Here is a 19136-nt window from a genome sequence, read left to right as displayed (position 1 = left end):
TGTGTGGTAAAGGTATATTTGTATTAAAAGCATGCGTGGTAAAGGTATATTCGTGGTAAAGGTATATTCATAGTACAGGCATGCGTGGTAAAGGTATATTCGTGGTAAAGGCATGCGTGGTAAAGGTATATTCGTGGTAAAGGCATGGTTTTAAACAATGTCTCCCTCTATGAACAGACAGGCTGGTGTCAGTTGACCCTAGAAACATGATAATTCCAGTGGCTCATAAGCAGCATGCAACATCACTCGAAGATCCAGCTCTGGGGGCGTGCCCTGCAGGACCCCGGTCCGGCCGGAGCCCAGGTGAGAACCAGCTGCACCTGACCTGAGAAGTCGGAGGTGCTCAGTATTATGCTCAGTCCTCTTTCCTCCAGGTCAGATGACTGATCTGAGAGCAGTGACAGCCGAGCCTGCACAACTAACTGTAGCTTGGACTGTGGGCAAGTGCAGCCCCTTGAGGTAATCCGTGTCTGGGACAACTTTGCTTATATTTTACATTCAAATTAATATTGCATTCCTTGCATGCCGACAGCAGCTTTCACCAGTGCTTTCTGAATCGCGATCTTTACTTCCGCTACAGTCTGTATGATTTAATTTACCCCAACGCATAATTTACAGAGCTATGACTGATGTCACCATTACACATAAGGTTGGTATTTAACCGACCAGGGGGTTCTTTTGAGGTGATCAAGGGCTATATTGTGCTAACTTTACACCAGTGCAAAGACAACATGACATCTATTTGCATCACTTATATTTTTTCTGTAGTTACGAATCTTGCAAAAAGCATGTGCACCAATGCAAACATTACACACAATATGCTGCATATGGTTTTCTAATGTTTTTTCACCATTTTTTCCTTAGTGCAAACTTCTTTCCTTGTTAAATGCTACAGCAAAATCTATCTTCTTCATTCTTTTCTCACATAGGCACTAAATATTGTACTAATGCCTCTGCAAAGATTGTTCTTTTTTGAACCAGTGTAAATAGTCAGGGATACTGTCCCCACGTACTTTCAAAAGAGAACTAAACTAACACACAGTCCAAGTAAATGTGTTAGCTCTTATCAAGAGTGTTAAAACTGACTGGCATTTCAAATTAAGAGACAGCAGGTGTGGGTGAGCTTTCTTGAGATCAGGCAGCCGGCACAAAGGTAACCTATGTGGAAGATGTTGGTAACTGCCCTGGAATAACTGGCAGAGCTGATGGCTCTGAGCTTCTGTCCTGCCCAGCCCATCGCATCTAGCGATTGTCCGAGGGTACGCTTGGCAGAGCTGCGAAATGTACTATGGTTCAGGTCTGAGTAGCAGAGCTGGTGACATCTCTGGCATGGTGGTAGAGCTGGTGCCTCCACTGGGGCTTCCTGGGATAGATGGGGTAAAGCTCCAGCGACACTTTGGCAGAGATGTGCCTGTCTGTTGGAGGTCTAGCAGAGGGCAGTATTTCATGAGTCACATGGTGGACCAGACATTTTAGCCAACTTTGCCAATCTGAGGTTGGTTCCACTGTTGGAATGAAAAAAAACCGAAAGGTCCTATGGGGAACAATGCTGCTGGCACAAATGCAAGTTCTGGTTGTGTTTTCCATGACATTTAGCTTTCAGACAGCTATTAACATCCTAGCTCTCACCACAAGTCCAGAGGGCACTGTCCTTGTAATGAAAAAAAATGAAATTAATCTTATATCAAAAGCGATACACAAACATTTTAAAACAACAAATAGTCTTGATGTGTTCTATCAAATAAGTTTCAAAAAGATTATGCACTAGATTTCGTAAAATGCTTTCTGAATCTGTAGTTACATTGCAGTGCTCAAGATAAAAGCTTGTTGAACGGTGAGCAGTTTATTATTATTAGCTGCTGATGGTATACTTTATTCCTCTGGCTTCTCTCTGTGCCAGGGTCACCAGGTGTGGGAGGTGCAGTGAGCGCGGAGTACTCACAATCTACACAGTTTATCTGTGTTTCTTGTGTGGAGCAGTGAGTCTCTCACTGACAGGTTATGATTGAATGTAAAGTAAGTTATGTTTTGCTTGTAAATATAGGCATTTTGCATGTTCAAATCAGATAGGAGATGTCTGTGTGACAATCAATACTTGATGGCTGTTCCATTGGCATTGTTCTCTCTAAGACATCCTATGGTTTTCATGTTTCTCTGCCAGGACTGAGGGGTGTTCATCATTTTGGTCTAAACGTATAGCAGTCTTGACTACGGAGAAAACTCAACGGTGGTTGAGCACTGATCTGTAGGGAAGGTAGAATGGAGATGCTTGCCTGATAAGGACAGTGGACCTGTCCTGCTAACTCTGCACCCTAGAGGTTACAGCCCAGCATCAGTAGGAGTGCTACATAGACAGCATAGATGATGTGTCATTCTGAAATTATGAGGGTAGCACTGTTGCCTACGTAGATCAACAGATATTTGACCCTGTCCTCAACTGTCACTGCTGAAATGATTCTAGAAAGATCAGGTTAAAAAGGTAGGTAGGACTGTGACATTGATGAGAACTTCAGGTGCATTACTTGACTTGTGATAAAGTGCCACTCAAGGTGTCACACATAAGCAATTGAAAGGTCAGATATTGAATACATGGAAATGTCACTTCTTATCAAACTGAAAACTTGGCAGCATGTACATACGGAGACCTGACAACTCACATGGTGCCGCCGTGTGTCATACGATTTTGTCTCCCTTCACACAGTGAGGTGACGAAATCACATGATGGCAGAGAAAGTGAGTCGGAAGGTACTGCACAAAGTGGCTTTCCAGCTGGTCTTTCTAAGTTTTGAGCAGCGCATGCCCATTAAGGGGTGTGAAAACACCTGAGGACATTGGCGACAACCTCAGCAACGCTATGTGTCTTTTTGTAAGGTTTTTTGTGTGCATGGGGTTGGGATCTCGGTGAGGAGCAGAGTCCCTCTTAGGTATCTCTAGGAATGAGGCCATGCTCCCTCTGAGGCCTATCCCCCTCAGCACATGGTGAAATAAGTTTTTAAGTTGGGAGGTTTGATACTGAAGCATTTTTCCGACTACAGCCATACATGCCAATAAACCCAATTCAGGTGGGAGACGTGTGATTTTTTTAAAGCCAAAAATGTCTCTATTTTGGCTGTCTGCCGCCTGAAATTGCCTCTCGTTGAAAAGAAGTCAATGGGGGAAACACATTCTCCTGAGTATGTGGTTTTTTAAACTTCCACTTTCCTCTCTTGAAATGTTGGCACGTATGATACAAGCATACAAGGATCACTCATAAACCCCTGCACACATCCACTCCAGGTTACTGGGCTGGGATGCTGAGGTCACCCAGTTGTGTAGATCATCTCAGATTTTGTTGCCAGATTTTTAGAGCATTCTCTAGCCCAAAGCCAACGACAAAGTAGCCCAAAGGAGCCCAATTTTGCTACGTTAAGGAAGATGGGGCAGTGGCGGGCAGTAGATGGGGGAGTAGCTGGATATTTGTGTCTGGACCATTTTACAGAAGTGGTACGCGGAGAATTTCTGCTCTTGCAAACTTTATACCTTTTCTCATTCTTGCAGGGTGCAACCAGCACTAACCATTTTTTCCTGCACATCTAGAAAAAACATAGCCCAATTGTGCGTGATCTAGCCCAATCTGCAGCGCTCTTTCCAAGGGTCGGGCTACCGGTCTTCTTGTTGGGTGCCAGTGCGGGGAGTGTAGCGCTTAGAGCTCCCAGCTCGTCGAAGTCCACATGCAGTGTATTTAACAATATTATCATTCGTGCCTCATAATCTAAGGATGAATACAGCAAGGCCCGGCTGTTGACGTCACTTCTCCGTCAGTTCAAGGGACCTGACGCCATTCAGAAATGGCCGCCGCGCAGCCTCTCCTGCCTTTAGTCCGTCTTTGATATCAGTGAATGTCTCTCGGCCGCACTTCCGGTGTCGTTCTTCCGGTCTGGTCTGAGTGTCTCGGCCCCCGGTGGATTTGGGAGCGGGCACGGTGCACGTGGAGCCGGGTGTGAGGTGAGGGCCGGGGAGGGAGCGGGTCCCAGAGGCGGCGGTATGTCGCGTCACACCCTCCGGCCGGGAGTTCTCCCGTTGCCTCCCTCAGAGCGCGGGTTATCAGCCGTCGGGGCGTGGGGGGCTTTCTTCCTCAAGGGGGGCCGGGAGGACCCGGGGATCCTCTGCAGGCCCCTCCCGAGGTCTGGATGTGTTATTCACGCGCGGGCCCGGGCTCTGCTCTTCGTTGTCCTGGGTTCAGCGCCGGGCCTGCCCTCCCTCCCCGGTGAGCCTGGCGCCTTCACCGCAGCGCCTTGGGTGCCAGCAGGCCCGGGTCTGACGGGGAGCCAGGCCCGGGTCTGACGGGGAGCCAGGCCCGGCGTTATTCCACCCAACCCCCTCTAAATCCACCTCTGCTCCTGTAGAAGTCAGCGAGGACACGCTGCCCCCGGTTTCATTTTTTTCTTTCAAAATCACCCACCCCCTCTCCCGTTTTGAAACCTTGTCATGGATGCTCTGGGTAGTTTATTTTTCAAACCTTTTGTACAGTTTCCGATGTCATAGTTTTCCAGGGTGCGAGGTTGCCATCGTGGACAGTCTGCTTTTCAAACCTGCTTACATGCTGTCTGTATTTGCATTTTTCCAGGATTTGACTGAACGTTTTCTTCAAGTTTTGAGCAGAACCAGCCCTCGTAGATACTATGAGCGGCCACTCGTTCCTTTGTGTTACCTGATGTGCACTTGGATGGCATTGGCTTTCCCGTGTTTTTTATTGCGATTTCAGTGCTGCTGGTCTTTTCTCTTTGGCTGGTCCCATTTTAACGGAAGATGTTACTGACAATATCTTCTGTACTGTGTGGTAATTGAGTCTTGGTTTGGTGGGACTTGACGCTTTTATGCATTCCCACCTTTTAGGTGGTGTGGGCTTTCACCTTTTTGTTTTTGTTTGTTTATGCCTAACATGCCAGTACTTCAGAAGAGAGATTCTGGTAAAACAATCGGTAGAATATATTTTTCCATTGACTTCTGTTGAAGCGGGGGAATTTCAGGCGAGGCACCTAAAATAAAGCTATTTTTGGCTTCAAAGATTGGGAGCCTTGCACCTGATTGGGGTTTGTTGGCATACTAGTCTATTCTAATCTGACAAAATTCCCAACATAAACAATACAGTTAAGGCGGACGAGCATTGATTGCTGTGTTGCGGAAACATCTGAGGATCGGTTGTTACTACCGCTCGACCTAGCCAGTTCAGCAGTCTAACAGTGGGTCGGAAGCTGGCTTCAGTTATGATGAGGGTGGACAACCATGCTTTAATTCTTTGCTGCACCTCAGCATTACAAATGCTCTGCCGATTGCTAAAACTATAGTCAAATTCAGTAGGTCCCAAAGGTGAGAGCTGACGGCTTTGCCGCTGCTTATTGATCAGCAGTTGTGATTCTTTGGTTTTGTATTCTGTTTGAGAACACATTTCCTGGCTATTCCCTTCTTGAACACACTTGCTTTTACAAGTGGAACTCTTCTTGGGGCTAATTTGAATTAACCCCGATGTAAGTGCAACTTTTGCGCAGCCTATGAGGGAAGTGTGGTGTTCTAAACGAGGTTCAGAATCGTGCTCCACACTGTATACATGGACTCTGCTTAGCCATATCTGTGTGTGCATACAGCTGTTCCGTAACCTGAGTGGTTGGTACTACCATACCATAATCCCAGAAATGTGGTACTGACGACCTACTAGTTATATTTTTGAAAGCTGATGCCATCTGGTGGAACTCCACTTGAAGCCCTTTGGCAATACTGTGCGCTTCTGCTATCGCAAGCGATTTTTGTTCACTCAAGGGGGTTGGAGCCCGTCCATTGCTTACCATTCGTTGGCTTGCTTGCTGCCCCCTTATTGACCAGTTTGTGTGCACCCCAGTCCTTTTTCGTTCGGGTGGCACATCCTTGCTTCATTTATGACTGTCCTTCCGCTGCTCGTGATGTGGATACTGTTTTTCTCTTTATTCTTTGCATCACGCTGCTTCTTTCCTCCCACCCCTTGACCGTCTTGCTTAACGCATTGCCAGTATTTCTTCTGATTGCTTATTTCTTCTTCGCCACCGACCAACCCTTGCCAGTGCTGCTTCTTTCCCTGCTTCTTCTCTGACCCAGTCTTATCTGCCGCCAGAACCTGTTGGCAAACAGCGCTCGGCCAAGAATACACTGAAGACAAATACGCAATGGAAGCTCAGCTGGGATTCTTGTATTTATGATCTTATATGATTTGCACTGAACACCTCACAAACTATTCGGGCTACACCTGCTTTCGCATTTCGATTGGGTGAATGCTAGAACTGAGTGTGGACATAACTAACAATATCCAGTGGTGCCATCAGTACATCAGTCATGCATCGTGGGATATTACGTGACCTGAGTGATCTGACAGGTGTATTGTAGGCAGATTGTTAGCCACATCCAACATCTGCACGCTGCGTCGATGGTGGTTGCAGTTGGTACTACTTCCGTACTGCAGGTTGTGAACAGGTCATCTACAAACTCCATGGCGAGCATGTTTTTAGCGATATTTGAGAACATTTTCTTTTTGACTAAAAGTTTGACTTATCAAAAGCAGCCCATGATAGATATTCACTACTTTGAGTGACGTGTATTACGTCAACCTATAACTTGTGTCCATGTGTACTAATACAAACCGACTGCAGAGGACAGACAATACACACCACGTCGGGTACTCTATAAAGACTCGTACAGTTTATTTCCTTTGTCCTCACCGAACACAGATACCAACACACTAGCAGTGGCCCCCACACCCCTCCCTGATGCTGGAACCGCATTGTCCCTCACACTAACCCCCCTCTCCCCCCCCCCCCCCCCCCAAAAAAAAAAACAGCCGAAGTCTAGTACATACATTTCTTCTCCTTATTCACTGACCTGTATTCATTACTAATTGTTGTACAGCCAACTGCGTTGTGTCCGCATTCGGTGATTGAGGAAATGGAACACTAAAATACACCAATACAGTGACCAATCCACTTCCAGCTGCGCTGTACCTAATACCATTTTCAGACTGGAAGGTTCACCATATAAACAAACGTCATCTCCCGTACTTGCCATTCAAGTCTTTCTGTAACTACCACTTGTGGTCACATTGTACCAGGAGAGGCTGTCATGCAAAGGTATATTGTTTGAGGCTGCAATTTGAATAATGATTAATGATCCCTACCGATGACCGTAAGGCTATCCCCACCTAGTACAAGCCTACCGTTTCCCTTTTTTATAAACATGTTGACTAGAGAATTTGCTTTAAAAAAAACTTAACCAGGTCAACTGAGGCCGTACAGGTCTTGGATAATTTACCACGTGTCACCGGTTCTACAACTGATTGGAAAATGTTGTGCAGTGACAGAAGGGGAGGGAGTTGGAGGCGGAGAGGTGAGGAAATAGTGAATTATTGAGACACCAGGCTGAATAAGCTTATGGGAAATCAAACCATTCAGTTCTAAGATTTGTAGACGGTTTGCACTCTCTACGATGAAGATACATGAAGTAATAAAAACCCATAGTTTACTTAGAACATTTCACCGCTATTTGCCGTGTCACACGTACTTGCGAGTGATGATTGCACAATACAATTCACGCATCAATGGAAACAGTTGTACGTAGATTTCAAAATGTTCAGGCCGTAATCAGATCGATTGTATTGTGTTGGTATTTATAGAGCTTTCCATAGCTATTGCAAGGCCTAAATTGCTATGTGTGTGGTTCGGTGGATTATTTAAGGGCACCATACCCCTGGTGAGGTCGTGGAACAGTCACCCGAGCTTCTGGTTTCTTGACGCCTTCAGGAATGCCAGGTTGAAGGGGTAGTGTTTATGGTTTGGCCTCTGGGTGGCATGTTGGGTGAGGTGCATGGTTTCTGATTTTACTGGCTGTACAATGCTCCGAGTAGTGTTCTGCAAACGCATGTTTATTGCAATGTGTGTGAGAATGGGCTCAGCAAGGTTGTACTTAACTTATTTTAATGTGTGCAGTACCATACATGTACAGCACCATTGATGTGATGCTGACATGACAACCAGGGTGCAAAATTCCCACACCCATGTGGCACCTCTTTTTGAAGACAAGGTTTTCTGGCGATTGGATTATTAAACCTATCTAATTGCGTTAGTCGTTTTAGGTGTAGGAATGTTTGATAACTAATACTTTTAGAACCTAATTGAACATATAAAATGCTGCGGAATTCTACTGGGTCGAGTGTTTGTTCTGCATTGCTTCATTTTTTTTCATACATATATCACTTGTAGATTCTGACTACTGCCTTTCTTTTTGTCTAGGAATTCCTCTGCGGGACCTTTAAACAAGCAAGAGGTTCACCGTGAAGACCTACAGGCACCTGCGTCCCTGCCTTCACTCTATCCCCCCGACTGACCTCAGTGTAAGGGTGGAACTGAGACAACCGAGTTCCTTTTTGTGGCTAACATTTGGTGAGGACTATAGAGTCTGCTCAGCAGGTCCCTGTCATGGCAGAGTCTGGGTTTTCTTCCGCTTCTGAGAGTGATGAAGAGCTTGGTCTTGAGGTTTTGTCCGGATATGTGAAAACGATTTACGAGTCGGTTAAAGGTAAACTAAGTTCAGCCCCTAATGGGTCCCTCGCGCACACAGAGCATCAGGCAGAGTCAGGAGAGTTATCATGGGCTGCCAATTTTCATAAGGTAGTTGCCAATGCAGCCAAGGCCCTTGACTTGAATGCTGCACCCTTTGAACCAGTAAAACCAAAGCTAGCACGTTTAGCCACACCTACCGACAGGGTACTTCTGCCTCTGGACGAGGCTATTGTGAAGCAATGCCAGGCTATCTGGGAGAAGCCTGCATCAGCCACACCAGTCCACAAGGCAATGGATCGCAAGTACAGAGTCCCAAAAGAGTCTTCCATCCACTGCTTCTCTCACCCTCCAGCTGATTCAGCTGTTGTGAAAGCAGCAAGCCGGGGACAGACTTCCAGCGCAGTAGACTTTCCACTCTCAGACAGTGAATCAAAAGTCTTGGATTCAATTGGGAAAAGAACTTACCACTCTGGAGGCCTGAGCCTTAGGCAAGCCAATTTAGCCTTGGTATTGGCGCGCTATAACAAGCACCTCTGGACTCAGGTTTCGGATGCTGTGGAAAGTCTCCCTGAGGATGCGAAGACCAGAGCGCTTGAGCTACAGAAAGAAGCACTGGCCGCAGCAGATGCTAGCATTGAGATTGCTAAAGACCAGGCGGATGTGGCCGCTAGGGTAATGGCTGCTGGCATTGTCCTCAGGCGCAGAGCGTGGCTTAGGATTACAAACTTCCAGTATCCCTTTCAAACTTTGCTAGTAGATCAGCCCTTTGATGGTGTCAACCTGTTCTGTCCTTCCATAGAAGAGTTAATAAAGAACCGAAGCAAGTCCCCTGCTGCATTAAAAGCTGCTGCGGCAAAGTCTCCTGGTTCAAAACAGGCTGCTGCTGCAGCAAAATCCCCCAGTTCAACTCCAGCCTCTGCAGTAAAAGCACCAAGTGCAGTCACTGCAGTGAAAACCCCTGCCGTGACCCCAGCCACTAAAGTAACAAATGCAAAAGTGGGTGCAGCGAGCCCAGCTGCATCTGCTCTCAACCGTAAGAGGAAGCGCAAAAATCAGCCCGCACAGGAGTAATGCACCAAGCTTAGCCCCTTCAGTTTTGAGAGACCCCATCATCCTCATTTTGCTTTCTCTTTTCACTAGTGGTTCCACTTCACTAATGAATCCCCAGGCTTCTGAATTCTTCTTTGGTATTCCTCAGACATCATTGCAACCCCCTCTCCTTCACATACACACTTCTATCTTTGCTGCTTATGGAGTGACCCCCTACTCTCCTGGAGTGGAGTTTCGTTTTCTTGCCTACTAGCTGGAATAAAAATGTAATTGCTCCGCCTTATGGGGCGTTTTGTCCCTTGTTTTACAGATCTATCCTCAAGTGCAACCCACAAAATGTAAAAACATGAAGCAAAGCAGAAGAGCCCTTTTGGCGTATTTATTGGTGACCTAGAACCAGTCTCTTCTCTCAAATCTTCAGGGACCGCTACACCATACATTTAAGGCGCTTCCATTTGAGCAAATGGCGAGGCATTCATTGCTCTATTTGTGTGATAGTTTGCACCAGGGCCCCACGATGCTCTGCTCTTGTTCACTGCGAAGAACTGGTTATCTGTAGCCTTGAGGTGTCCGAAGTGAGGGGCGATAGCACAACGTGTACCTTTAAGTTCTTATTTTGTGGGTGAATGCTTGTGAAGTAATTTCCCCTTGTGTTTTTTTTATTTTTTTAAATATGTTATCTTCCATTGTTCCCGTTGAGCTTGACAGCTGAAGACTAAATGAAAGTAAATTTCATATTCGCTTCAGTTGAGTTCTTTAGTGAAAGACATTAGGTGCGTTCCTTTTGGCGATTTGTTGCCCTCTTCCATTTCAATGATGTGGACAATGTGACTTCTTGTCTAAGGAATACACTTGCTTCTGATGTACAGCTATTTGGATAATGCTCTCCAAATACTTGTTCTGTTATGTAGATATTTTTATAATTTTTTTTTTAACTTGATTTCTGGTGGGTGTAAATTGTTCAGGCGTAGCATGGCCTTTTTATTAAGTTCCTGTCTGCCTCTCTTTTGAATCGGGGACCCTTTTCAAACTGGCTTCATGAACCGTTTTTAAGACACAATGGTCAGGGAGGAGTGGATGGTGCGACTTACATTCACACAGGTTTTGTTTCCAGTCTGCGTTTGCTGCCCTTGTCCCTGCAGACACTTCCTAGACGTGTGTTGTTCGCCAGTATGCTTGCCATTTAAGTTGTACAGTCACTGTGGGAGCGCCCCTTAGTTGATGCTAGTATTATAATTCCACGTGGGACTTGTTAATTTGCAGCCTTCATTCTTGCAGCAGACTCTAGAAGTCCTCACCAACTGTTGGTGGTAACACTAACCATGCTCTGTGATCAAGCAGCGGTTGTCTTTTACAAGGTGTACATCTTCTTGGAAGAAATAAAGTCCTGTGACATGCTGGGAGGCTGTGGATGCTTCTTTGTTCCTCTGCACGGTAGCTGTCTGACGGTCCTTCAGTTACTCGGAAACTTGCGTGAACGATGTTTGGTGAAGAGAAAGCGAGATAACTGCAGGTAAGGTCGCCCTTTGTTTCAGTAGTGCTCTTGTATGAACTCACTATAGCAACGGTACTCAAAGTACGGCCCGCGGGCCGCCAGCGGCCCCACGGACCTAGCTTGGCGGCCCGCGAGACGCGCAACAAACGCCATATCATAATGGCCGTAGTATGTAAACATAGAAGAGGGCTGCGGGAGCATGCACAACAGTGGCTTCCTTGCGCATGCTACCGCGGCCCTCCTCTGTTTACGTAGGGCGGCCATTATGATATGGCGTTGGAGTGCCTTCCCTTCCAGTATGCCGAATAATTCTATTGTTGAGGTGAAGTCCTCTCACAAGTTGCATCCAAAGCACTAACTCAAGACAGTTTTTAAAGTTTGAAATTCCTTTAAGTTAATTAATTCTGTTCTGAAAATAAGCCTAATCTCTGCTGTTCCGTTGCCTCAATTAGTGCGATATTCAGGTACCGGGCAAATATGAATAAAAGAGGCAAGGTTGTGTCCGCATACACTACCTCAAGAGGATAAGGAAGATATACGTCTATGCCGATCAATTTTCCACACTGGAGGATAACAATTGAATTGTTCAATGAAACGGAATTATTAAATGCAGGAATGACCTCTATAGAGTGTGGAAGAGATAGGGATTCTTTCTCTACATGATTCCTCTGTTTTGACGAGGAGGGGGCCTGCCGGCAGATTTCAGACGAGAGCAGGAAGCATGTGTAAACACCAAGAGTCAGGCCAAAGACAGAGAAAACGCACTGCCTTACTTACATCGTGTCACTGTGCTATAGGCCACGACTGGCTGGAAAAGATACGGCCATTTTGTAACTGTTTATTTGTACGGAGAAGATAAGCAAGTAGCAAAACCCATTGAGAAATGTCCCCTTTGTAGGTTTGTAGTTGTACCTGGATTCAAAATACAGCATTGTTTAGCATTGTTTTGAAAAAGGGGGCGGGGTGGTTGTTCCCCCCTCTAAGCCCCACCCCCTCTAAGCTCCCTTGCCCCCCCCGTCACTTCAGTGCGGCCCTCGGCCGCAAACCATACTGCAATTTTGGCCCCGAGAAAAAGTTTGTGAGTACCCATGCACTATAGGAACCGTATAAGACCTTAGCAATGATTCACAGACCACGTGAAACAAAACAAGTCAAAGCACGTGGTGAAGTGAAAGCCATACTGCCAGGATATATGAGCCTACTAAAAGTCGTACGTGAAGTGACGTATAATTAGTGCTGCCGTCCACTAAATGTTATTAAAATCAGTATTCTTGTCATTCCTGTCTTGTATTTCACATCACATGCGATTGCACGTTTAGCACGCCTCTATTGCCCTTGTTTATTTTTTTTTTTTTTTTTTATATTCTGCAGCACGAAGATGGATAAACAAATGAGTGAACATATGCAAGCTGTAACCAAGTGTCAGTCCACCCATTTGCTGTCACTGGTCCGGCCTAAGGATTGGCGACATTAGCAGCGTTAAGTGAGACTCCATGCGGTTTTGCCCTCTTGTCAGACACTGTTCATCTTCACAATAACAGCCGGATGATAAGTATATGCACATCACTACACTGCAAACGTCTTGTGGGCAGTCAGACGGAAAAGTGAAGCATTCTGGCATGCTTACTGGTTCGATTATCTACACCTACCCAGCCCGAAACCATCGTTAACTACCTGCAAGCTTCTAAGCAAACCAACTGTGAGGCACCAACCCAAGGGGGCAGAATGCATCTAAAAGAAATGAGCACAATGTACTTGGCAAAATAACGTATTTAAGCAAGAGGGCATCGTGAATTTTAAGGAAAAATGTATCTCTTGCTTGGAAACTGAAATCGTTTTCTGAGGAACTGCTGTCCTGCACCAACGTGCAATCTGGAATGAACTGAGCTAGAGGTGTCTTCACTGATGGTCAAGTGCCTTTGCTTGAAAGTGGTAGGCGGATGGGTTTGTCATTTGTACTCTTGAGCTTGATGAGACAACGTATCCTTGGGTATTTATGCAGGGGAAAGGTTGGATTGCACTTATCCTCGTTTCTCTGATTGGATGGTTTGTGGTATTGTACCTATCAGTATATCCAGCACATCTGGCAGCAGACCTTACATTTTCTGAGGTTATGGTTCTGTGCATTGTGTGCTCATCCTAAAAAAAAATATATATATATATTTTTGAAGTCATGAAAAACAGCTTGAGGAGTTTTTTTTTGTTGCAGATTTTCTCCTCCGTTAGCCTGGCGGCCTAACCTAGTCTAGCTAAATTGATGTTGCATCTTGGAGGTGCATAGAACACCTGTCCCCAGGTAAATTATCAAATTAGTGCTTTTCCTTCCCGTTATAGAGTCGGGTGTTTTTATCTCTTAAGACCAAGATGAGCCAGCTGTTGTTGCAGAATGGCAGCTGTATTGGAGCAGCTTTATATTTTATCAGACCATTCGTTGAATACATTTCATTGTGTTTTTTTTTCTTTTCTTTTCCCAGTTTCACTTTTTGATAAATTGGTTTCCAAAATTTGTACTGTTGAATTGACAAATGTATATATCAATACATTACATGGTTTCCCCACCAGAAAGATTAAACTTGGATTGTGACTTTTCTATCGGCTCTAGTGTTTTTTTTGTTGTGGTAAATCGCCCCTAAGCCATGCCCATTCGGAGCCTGCCTGGAGTCTCTTTAGCTTTGAAGTAAGTCCTGGGATACCACCACACTTGAACTGAAATCTCACTGTGCAATACAGCTGCCATCTCATAACAAAAAAATGTGTGCTTTACCTGTCAATTCCCTACTTGGGGGTCCTGTTGCTTGTGCAGCCTTCATTATGGTGCTTAGAGACAAGCGTCTAAAGTAAAATGCGGGAAAGTACAGCCAAACTTCACTTAAGGTCTCCAAGTGACCTTTTGAACATGAAGTTCACTAAGAGTGCATAGCCATTGATTACTAGGTCCGAGAGTGCATCCTACCATTCTCCATACCATGCAGTGTTGTCATTTATCCTTACAAAAATCATCTTTGAACCCAGTAGTTGTGCACATGGGAGGTAATAAATATGCTCTCCCACAGTTTGCCGATCCGATGCCTTCTTCCAGAGTAGTCAACCAAAGGCTTCCATGTTTGGAGAACCTCTGGCACTCCACCACAGTTTGGACACACTTCAGGGCTCAAAGTTCACTCTTCCATGGGAATTTATAGGGACTCCTTTCTCCGATGTAGTAATCACACTGTTCCCAAGAAGACGTTTTCCTGTTCGTGTAGGATGTCAAATGATTTCCCGCTGCTTGCTTCCAGTGAATGTTGGGCAGACTAGTGAAGGATAAAATCACTGTTGCTGCAAGGATGAGTTTTGGAGTTCTGACTGCCCTGTTGATGGGGAGACTGTATACCTGCTCATTTCACGAAAAAGTTCAGAACGGTTTGTCATGACTGGAATACTTCCATTTTCTTGTGTAAACCTAACAGTTTGACCTTGGAGATAGATGTCACTTTGTGACATCATGGCCTTGAATGCAAGAGATGGCGCTGTCTCTTTAGACCATCCTTTTTGCATTGTGAATGTCAGTCTACCTGTCCCTTTGCTCAGTGCTCCTATAAACAATGCCAGGTACCTGATGGGACCTATCACAGCTCAGTAGGTGATTGCAGCTTTTAGTTTTTGTGCACTGTCATAGATTTTAAACACCTTCATGTTATTTACTGTTTCATGTGTTACTGTGGCTTTTAATCTGTACCTTATCTTAGGGTACGTCTTGAACACTTACCATCACTGTCCAAGGACTGTCAAGTGTCCCAAGAGTATTCCTTTTATTGGGTTAAAGTCGCATTGGTGTCCTTGGGATACAAGTGTTAAACAACAGCACCCGTTCAGGGAACTGCCCGATAACAGCCGGCTGCCCGGGGACTCCAGGAAATGTCTCACAGAGCCCCTTAAAAACGTTTTGATCTAATAACTTGGCAGATAAAAGGTCACTGCTGCACTGATTACTGCAAGATAATGGGTTCGGGTCCCATTAGAGCCAGCTCATCCTTTATCCAGTGGGTGATGAAATGAATGATGGTTGTAAGTGAGCTACATTTTTCTTGATATTTACAGTGAAGGGAGACTGAGGAACGTCCTACTACAATGTGGCTTATTCTTTTTTTCTTCCACTTGTGGTTAAACCAATTATTTTGGGGCTGCGGTGTTACATCAAGCTGCTAGTGAGTGGCAGTTCTCCAGAGTTCCAAGTATTGATGCTGGCATGACTTGCCTCGCCTCTCTCTTCATTACATCAGCCCTTTTGTCGAGTATATTGTCTCCAAATACTCTCCTAGAGCCGGATGGCTGCAGGCTTCGAGGCATCTGGCACAGTATTACTAACCTTTGTATCCCTGTCTTCTAATGGGTAATTTGAGTCTGTGCAGACTGATTTTACTTCTATTGTGAACATAACCTCCGCAGCCTTTGTCTGTTTTCGGCATGAACTGCGAATGAGTCCGACAGAGTTAGCGCGCTTCTCTGCATGAGATCCAAATTTAACAGTTTTTTTTTTTTTTTTTTAAATGTTACAACGGGCACAATTACAAATGTATTTGTTGATATATTTTCATTTTTGCATTCATCAATTCTTCCTCCCGCCGTTCAGCTGTGTTGTCGACAATTAAATGTCCAGAATACGTTTCTTTCAATCTCTGTATAAAAATAACATATATTATTTGTAGGCAGAAGAGGAATGACTTATAAATTATACATATGCAAATGAAGAGCTAACAGATAATTTATCAGACACCTCAGAATCATTTGAACCTTTTTTATTCCTTTATCTCATGTTACAACCACCAATGGTACAAGACTACAGTGTCCCCTTGTTAATATATAACTTTTCGTGTTACGCCTTCAAATACTTCAAAAGATTTCCCATATGAAACTCTACTCTAGCTTTCATTCTTTCATCCCTGCCAGGTAAAACTGACTCACAGTGTTTATATTTTGATATAAGGCAGTGTATTACTTAGCACAATTGTCATATCAGTCAATGCCTGACCTTTCAAATTACCCTCTCCAGATATGGAGGAAATAGATTGGTTGGAGGGATATTTGGAGTAAAGGAGTAGCTGGGGGGTGACATATACTGTACACGCTTCCGATTTTACACCATTTTGTCTGCCTGCATTTCCCAAATTTTCTTATACTTTCCCTATTCTCCTAATCAGCCTTACACAAGTCCATTTTTCGTTCCTATTCTCCAATATGCTGTGATTCTGTGCTTCTTCCATCTCTTTGCTGTGTCCCTTTTGGCCTCTATGATGCTCTAGATCACTAGCAATCTGAAACTCGACAGATCCGGTGCATCCGACGTTGACAAAAACAATTCAAATGTATTGCCATTCCTACAATCATTTAATCAATCAGAATTTGCAAAGTGCGGCTAATCACCTGACGGGCTATCCAGGCACGTGCAGGTCCCAGAGGCTCATTAGAACAGCCAGGTCTTGAGGACCCTTTGGAATTCCGGAAGTCAGGTGATGGTCTGGAGTAGCATGGGGAGGCTGCACAAAAAACGGGGGGAAATAGCAAGGAGAAAGCAGTGAAAACAAGGGCAAAGCAAGGAGAAGGCACATAAAAAATTGGGAAAAGCATGAAGAAAGCAGTGTGAATGAGGGAAAATGAACTAAAAAAAAATGGAGGAAAGACAGGAGCAAGAGCGATGCAGCAGCACGGAAAATGCTGGGGGAGGGGGGAATTGTATATTAAATTTGTTCCAAAACCTTTTTATTTCAGGACTTTCACATATTATATGTATTAGGGTACCATTTTATCTCATTCTTGTGCACATTTATCCCCATTATGTCCCAAAGTAGAAAAGCTGTTCTTGTGTAATATAGCAGAGATGTGGAATTCCTATCGCCCGACGCCCGGGACATCTTGTTTGGGGTCAAGGGCAACAAGATTTTATGTTTACTTTGTCCTTGGGACAAGTAGACCCAACCCTCTGCAGCACAAACCCTTTGGCTGTTTGTTTACAGAGAGTGGAACTCTCTGCAGTTGAGGTAATGTGTTTCCAAGAGATAATGCTGTTCGAACTTGTATTTATGGTTCATTATTTGAAAACCTTCATTATTAGGGTGAGTGCTGTAAATAAATGTTTTAATGTCACACTTCACTACTGACGTTGGTTCCAGTACAAAAAAAAAAAAACGTGTATACACAAGTTTGAAAAGTTTAGGCTATGAGGCTAAGTATAATGCTCCCAGAATGCTCTCTGATTATATACAAATGAAGTGTCATTTAGTAAAATGTTTTGATGCATGCTAGTATTTCCCAAAAATATTTCTAATGGAAAATCAGTGTAACCATTTTCAACACGATTATGGGAAGCATGAAAATAAACAAACACTGACAAAGCCAACTGATCTGACATATTTTTATAAGTCTTTTAGTTTCATCAATGCGTGTCTTGTTTTGACATGGCTTTTCTAACACTTTATTGTTGTGGGAGCTACCAGGTCCTCAACATTGTAACAAACACTGGCAAAAACCCCCCAAAACGTTTTTGAACTCTAAAAGCACATGTTGCCACCAGTGGCATAACAAAGGCCCCGCAGCCGCCCTCCAGGGGGCCCCTTCAGCACAGTACCTGCCCTGAGTGAGTCTGGAGAGGGGGCTCCTCCATGTTCTTTGCAAAGGGGCACCCTCCAGTTTCATTACGTCACTGATTGCCACTGTAGTTCCTGACACTGAACAAAACTACTTTGTGTGCCAATATGCTCCTTGTGGAAGAGAAGAATGCGATCACTCACAGTAAAGCCAGCCGAAAGAGAGAGAAATAGAAGTTTAATAAAAACAAAATGTCTTTGTTAACACCAGACCTAATTAGGGACCAAGACCCACATGTAGGTAGCTTTTTGCATGTCGCAAAGAGCGACTTTCGCTGTTTGCGACGTGCAAAAAGCACATTGCGATGCACAAACCCAGTTTTGCGATTCGGTAACCTGGTTACCGAATCGCAAAACGGGTTTGTGACTCGCAATTAGGAAGGGGTGTTCCCTTCCTAATTGCGACTCGCAGTGCAATGTAGGATTGTTTTGCGAATGCGGGCGCAAACCAATCTCAGTTTGCACCCATTTCAAATGGGTGCTAACACTTTCACAAAAGGGAAGGGGTCCCTCTGGGACCCCTTCCCCATTGTGAATGTCACTGTAAACATTTTTTCAGAGCAGGCAGTGGTCCTGCGGACCACTGCCTGCTCTGAAAAAATGAAACGAAAACGTTTCATTTTTCGTTTTTGTAATGCATCTCGTTTTCCTTTAAGGAAAACGGGCTGCATTACAAAAAAAAAAAAAAAACTGCTTTATTTAAAAGCAGTCACAGACATGGTGGTCTGCTGTCTCCATCCCTGTGAGGCCGCCAATCGCAAGGGGGTCGCAAATTGCGACCCACCTCATGATTATTCATGAGGTGAACATTTGCGAAGCCCTTGCGAATCACAGATGGTGTCAGGGACACCATCCTACATTCGGATTTGCGACTCGCAATTTGCGGGTCACAAATCTGAACCTACCTACATGTGGCCCCAAATTCTTAAAGAAAGTCACAAAAGTGCACCCATGGTATATGTCGTACCCCTATAAAATATTTGTGAACTGTATTTTAGCATGGGTAAATACGCATGTGTAGATTTGCTCATGTGAAAATCTATTGAGCATTTGCAAGTTCATTTTCCCTCCAGCCACTTTCTTCCCAACCCTGGAAGAAGTTCTAATTCTGCCATTGTCAGGAGTAAATGTCCAACCTTTCTTATTATGGGAAAATATTAGAGAGAAGCTGGTGAAAATCTTTAAAACATGCAGGTTAGTAGGTTTGCAGACTCAAAGGCATTCCAGCCCTGGAACTATTGCTTACTGCTTCCTCCAGCCCCAGTATGCAGATCTGTAGAAAGGTGGAAAAATAAGGAAATTGCTACAGTAGGGATTGAAACTGCTAGTATTCAAGCCCTACTATGGTAGTAGCCCTGGCATAATCAGAGAGGCTATTATCAGAGCTCTTACATAATGAGATTGCTGCTA

At 44.6% G+C, this 19136-nt stretch overlaps 1 protein-coding gene across 1 annotated transcript; it reads left to right on the top strand.

The window, feature by feature from the left end:
- The first annotated feature begins 3874 nt into the window (after nucleotides 1–3874).
- LOC138249701 (lamina-associated polypeptide 2, isoforms alpha/zeta-like) lies at nucleotides 3875–13692 on the top strand. The gene is made up of 3 exons (XM_069203691.1): nucleotides 3875–3984; nucleotides 8289–11121; nucleotides 12475–13692. The coding sequence occupies exon 2, from the start codon at nucleotides 8475–8477 to the stop codon at nucleotides 9627–9629; it is 1155 nt and encodes a 384-aa protein (XP_069059792.1). The 5' UTR covers nucleotides 3875–3984; nucleotides 8289–8474; the 3' UTR covers nucleotides 9630–11121; nucleotides 12475–13692.
- The last annotated feature ends 5444 nt before the right edge of the window (nucleotides 13693–19136 follow it).

This window comes from Pleurodeles waltl, chromosome 8 (assembly GCF_031143425.1).
Source record: "Pleurodeles waltl isolate 20211129_DDA chromosome 8, aPleWal1.hap1.20221129, whole genome shotgun sequence".
NCBI classification, from domain to species: Eukaryota; Metazoa; Chordata; class Amphibia; order Caudata; family Salamandridae; genus Pleurodeles; species Pleurodeles waltl.
Note: the sequence above shows the minus strand (reverse complement) of the source record. Positions and strands in the feature narration are given on the sequence as shown.

Bases quoted from the DNA above. Each gene is read 5' to 3' on its own strand.
- LOC138249701 (XM_069203691.1), top strand. From the start codon at position 8,475: ATGGCAGAGTCTGGGTTTTCTTCCGCTTCTGAGAGTGATGAAGAGCTT.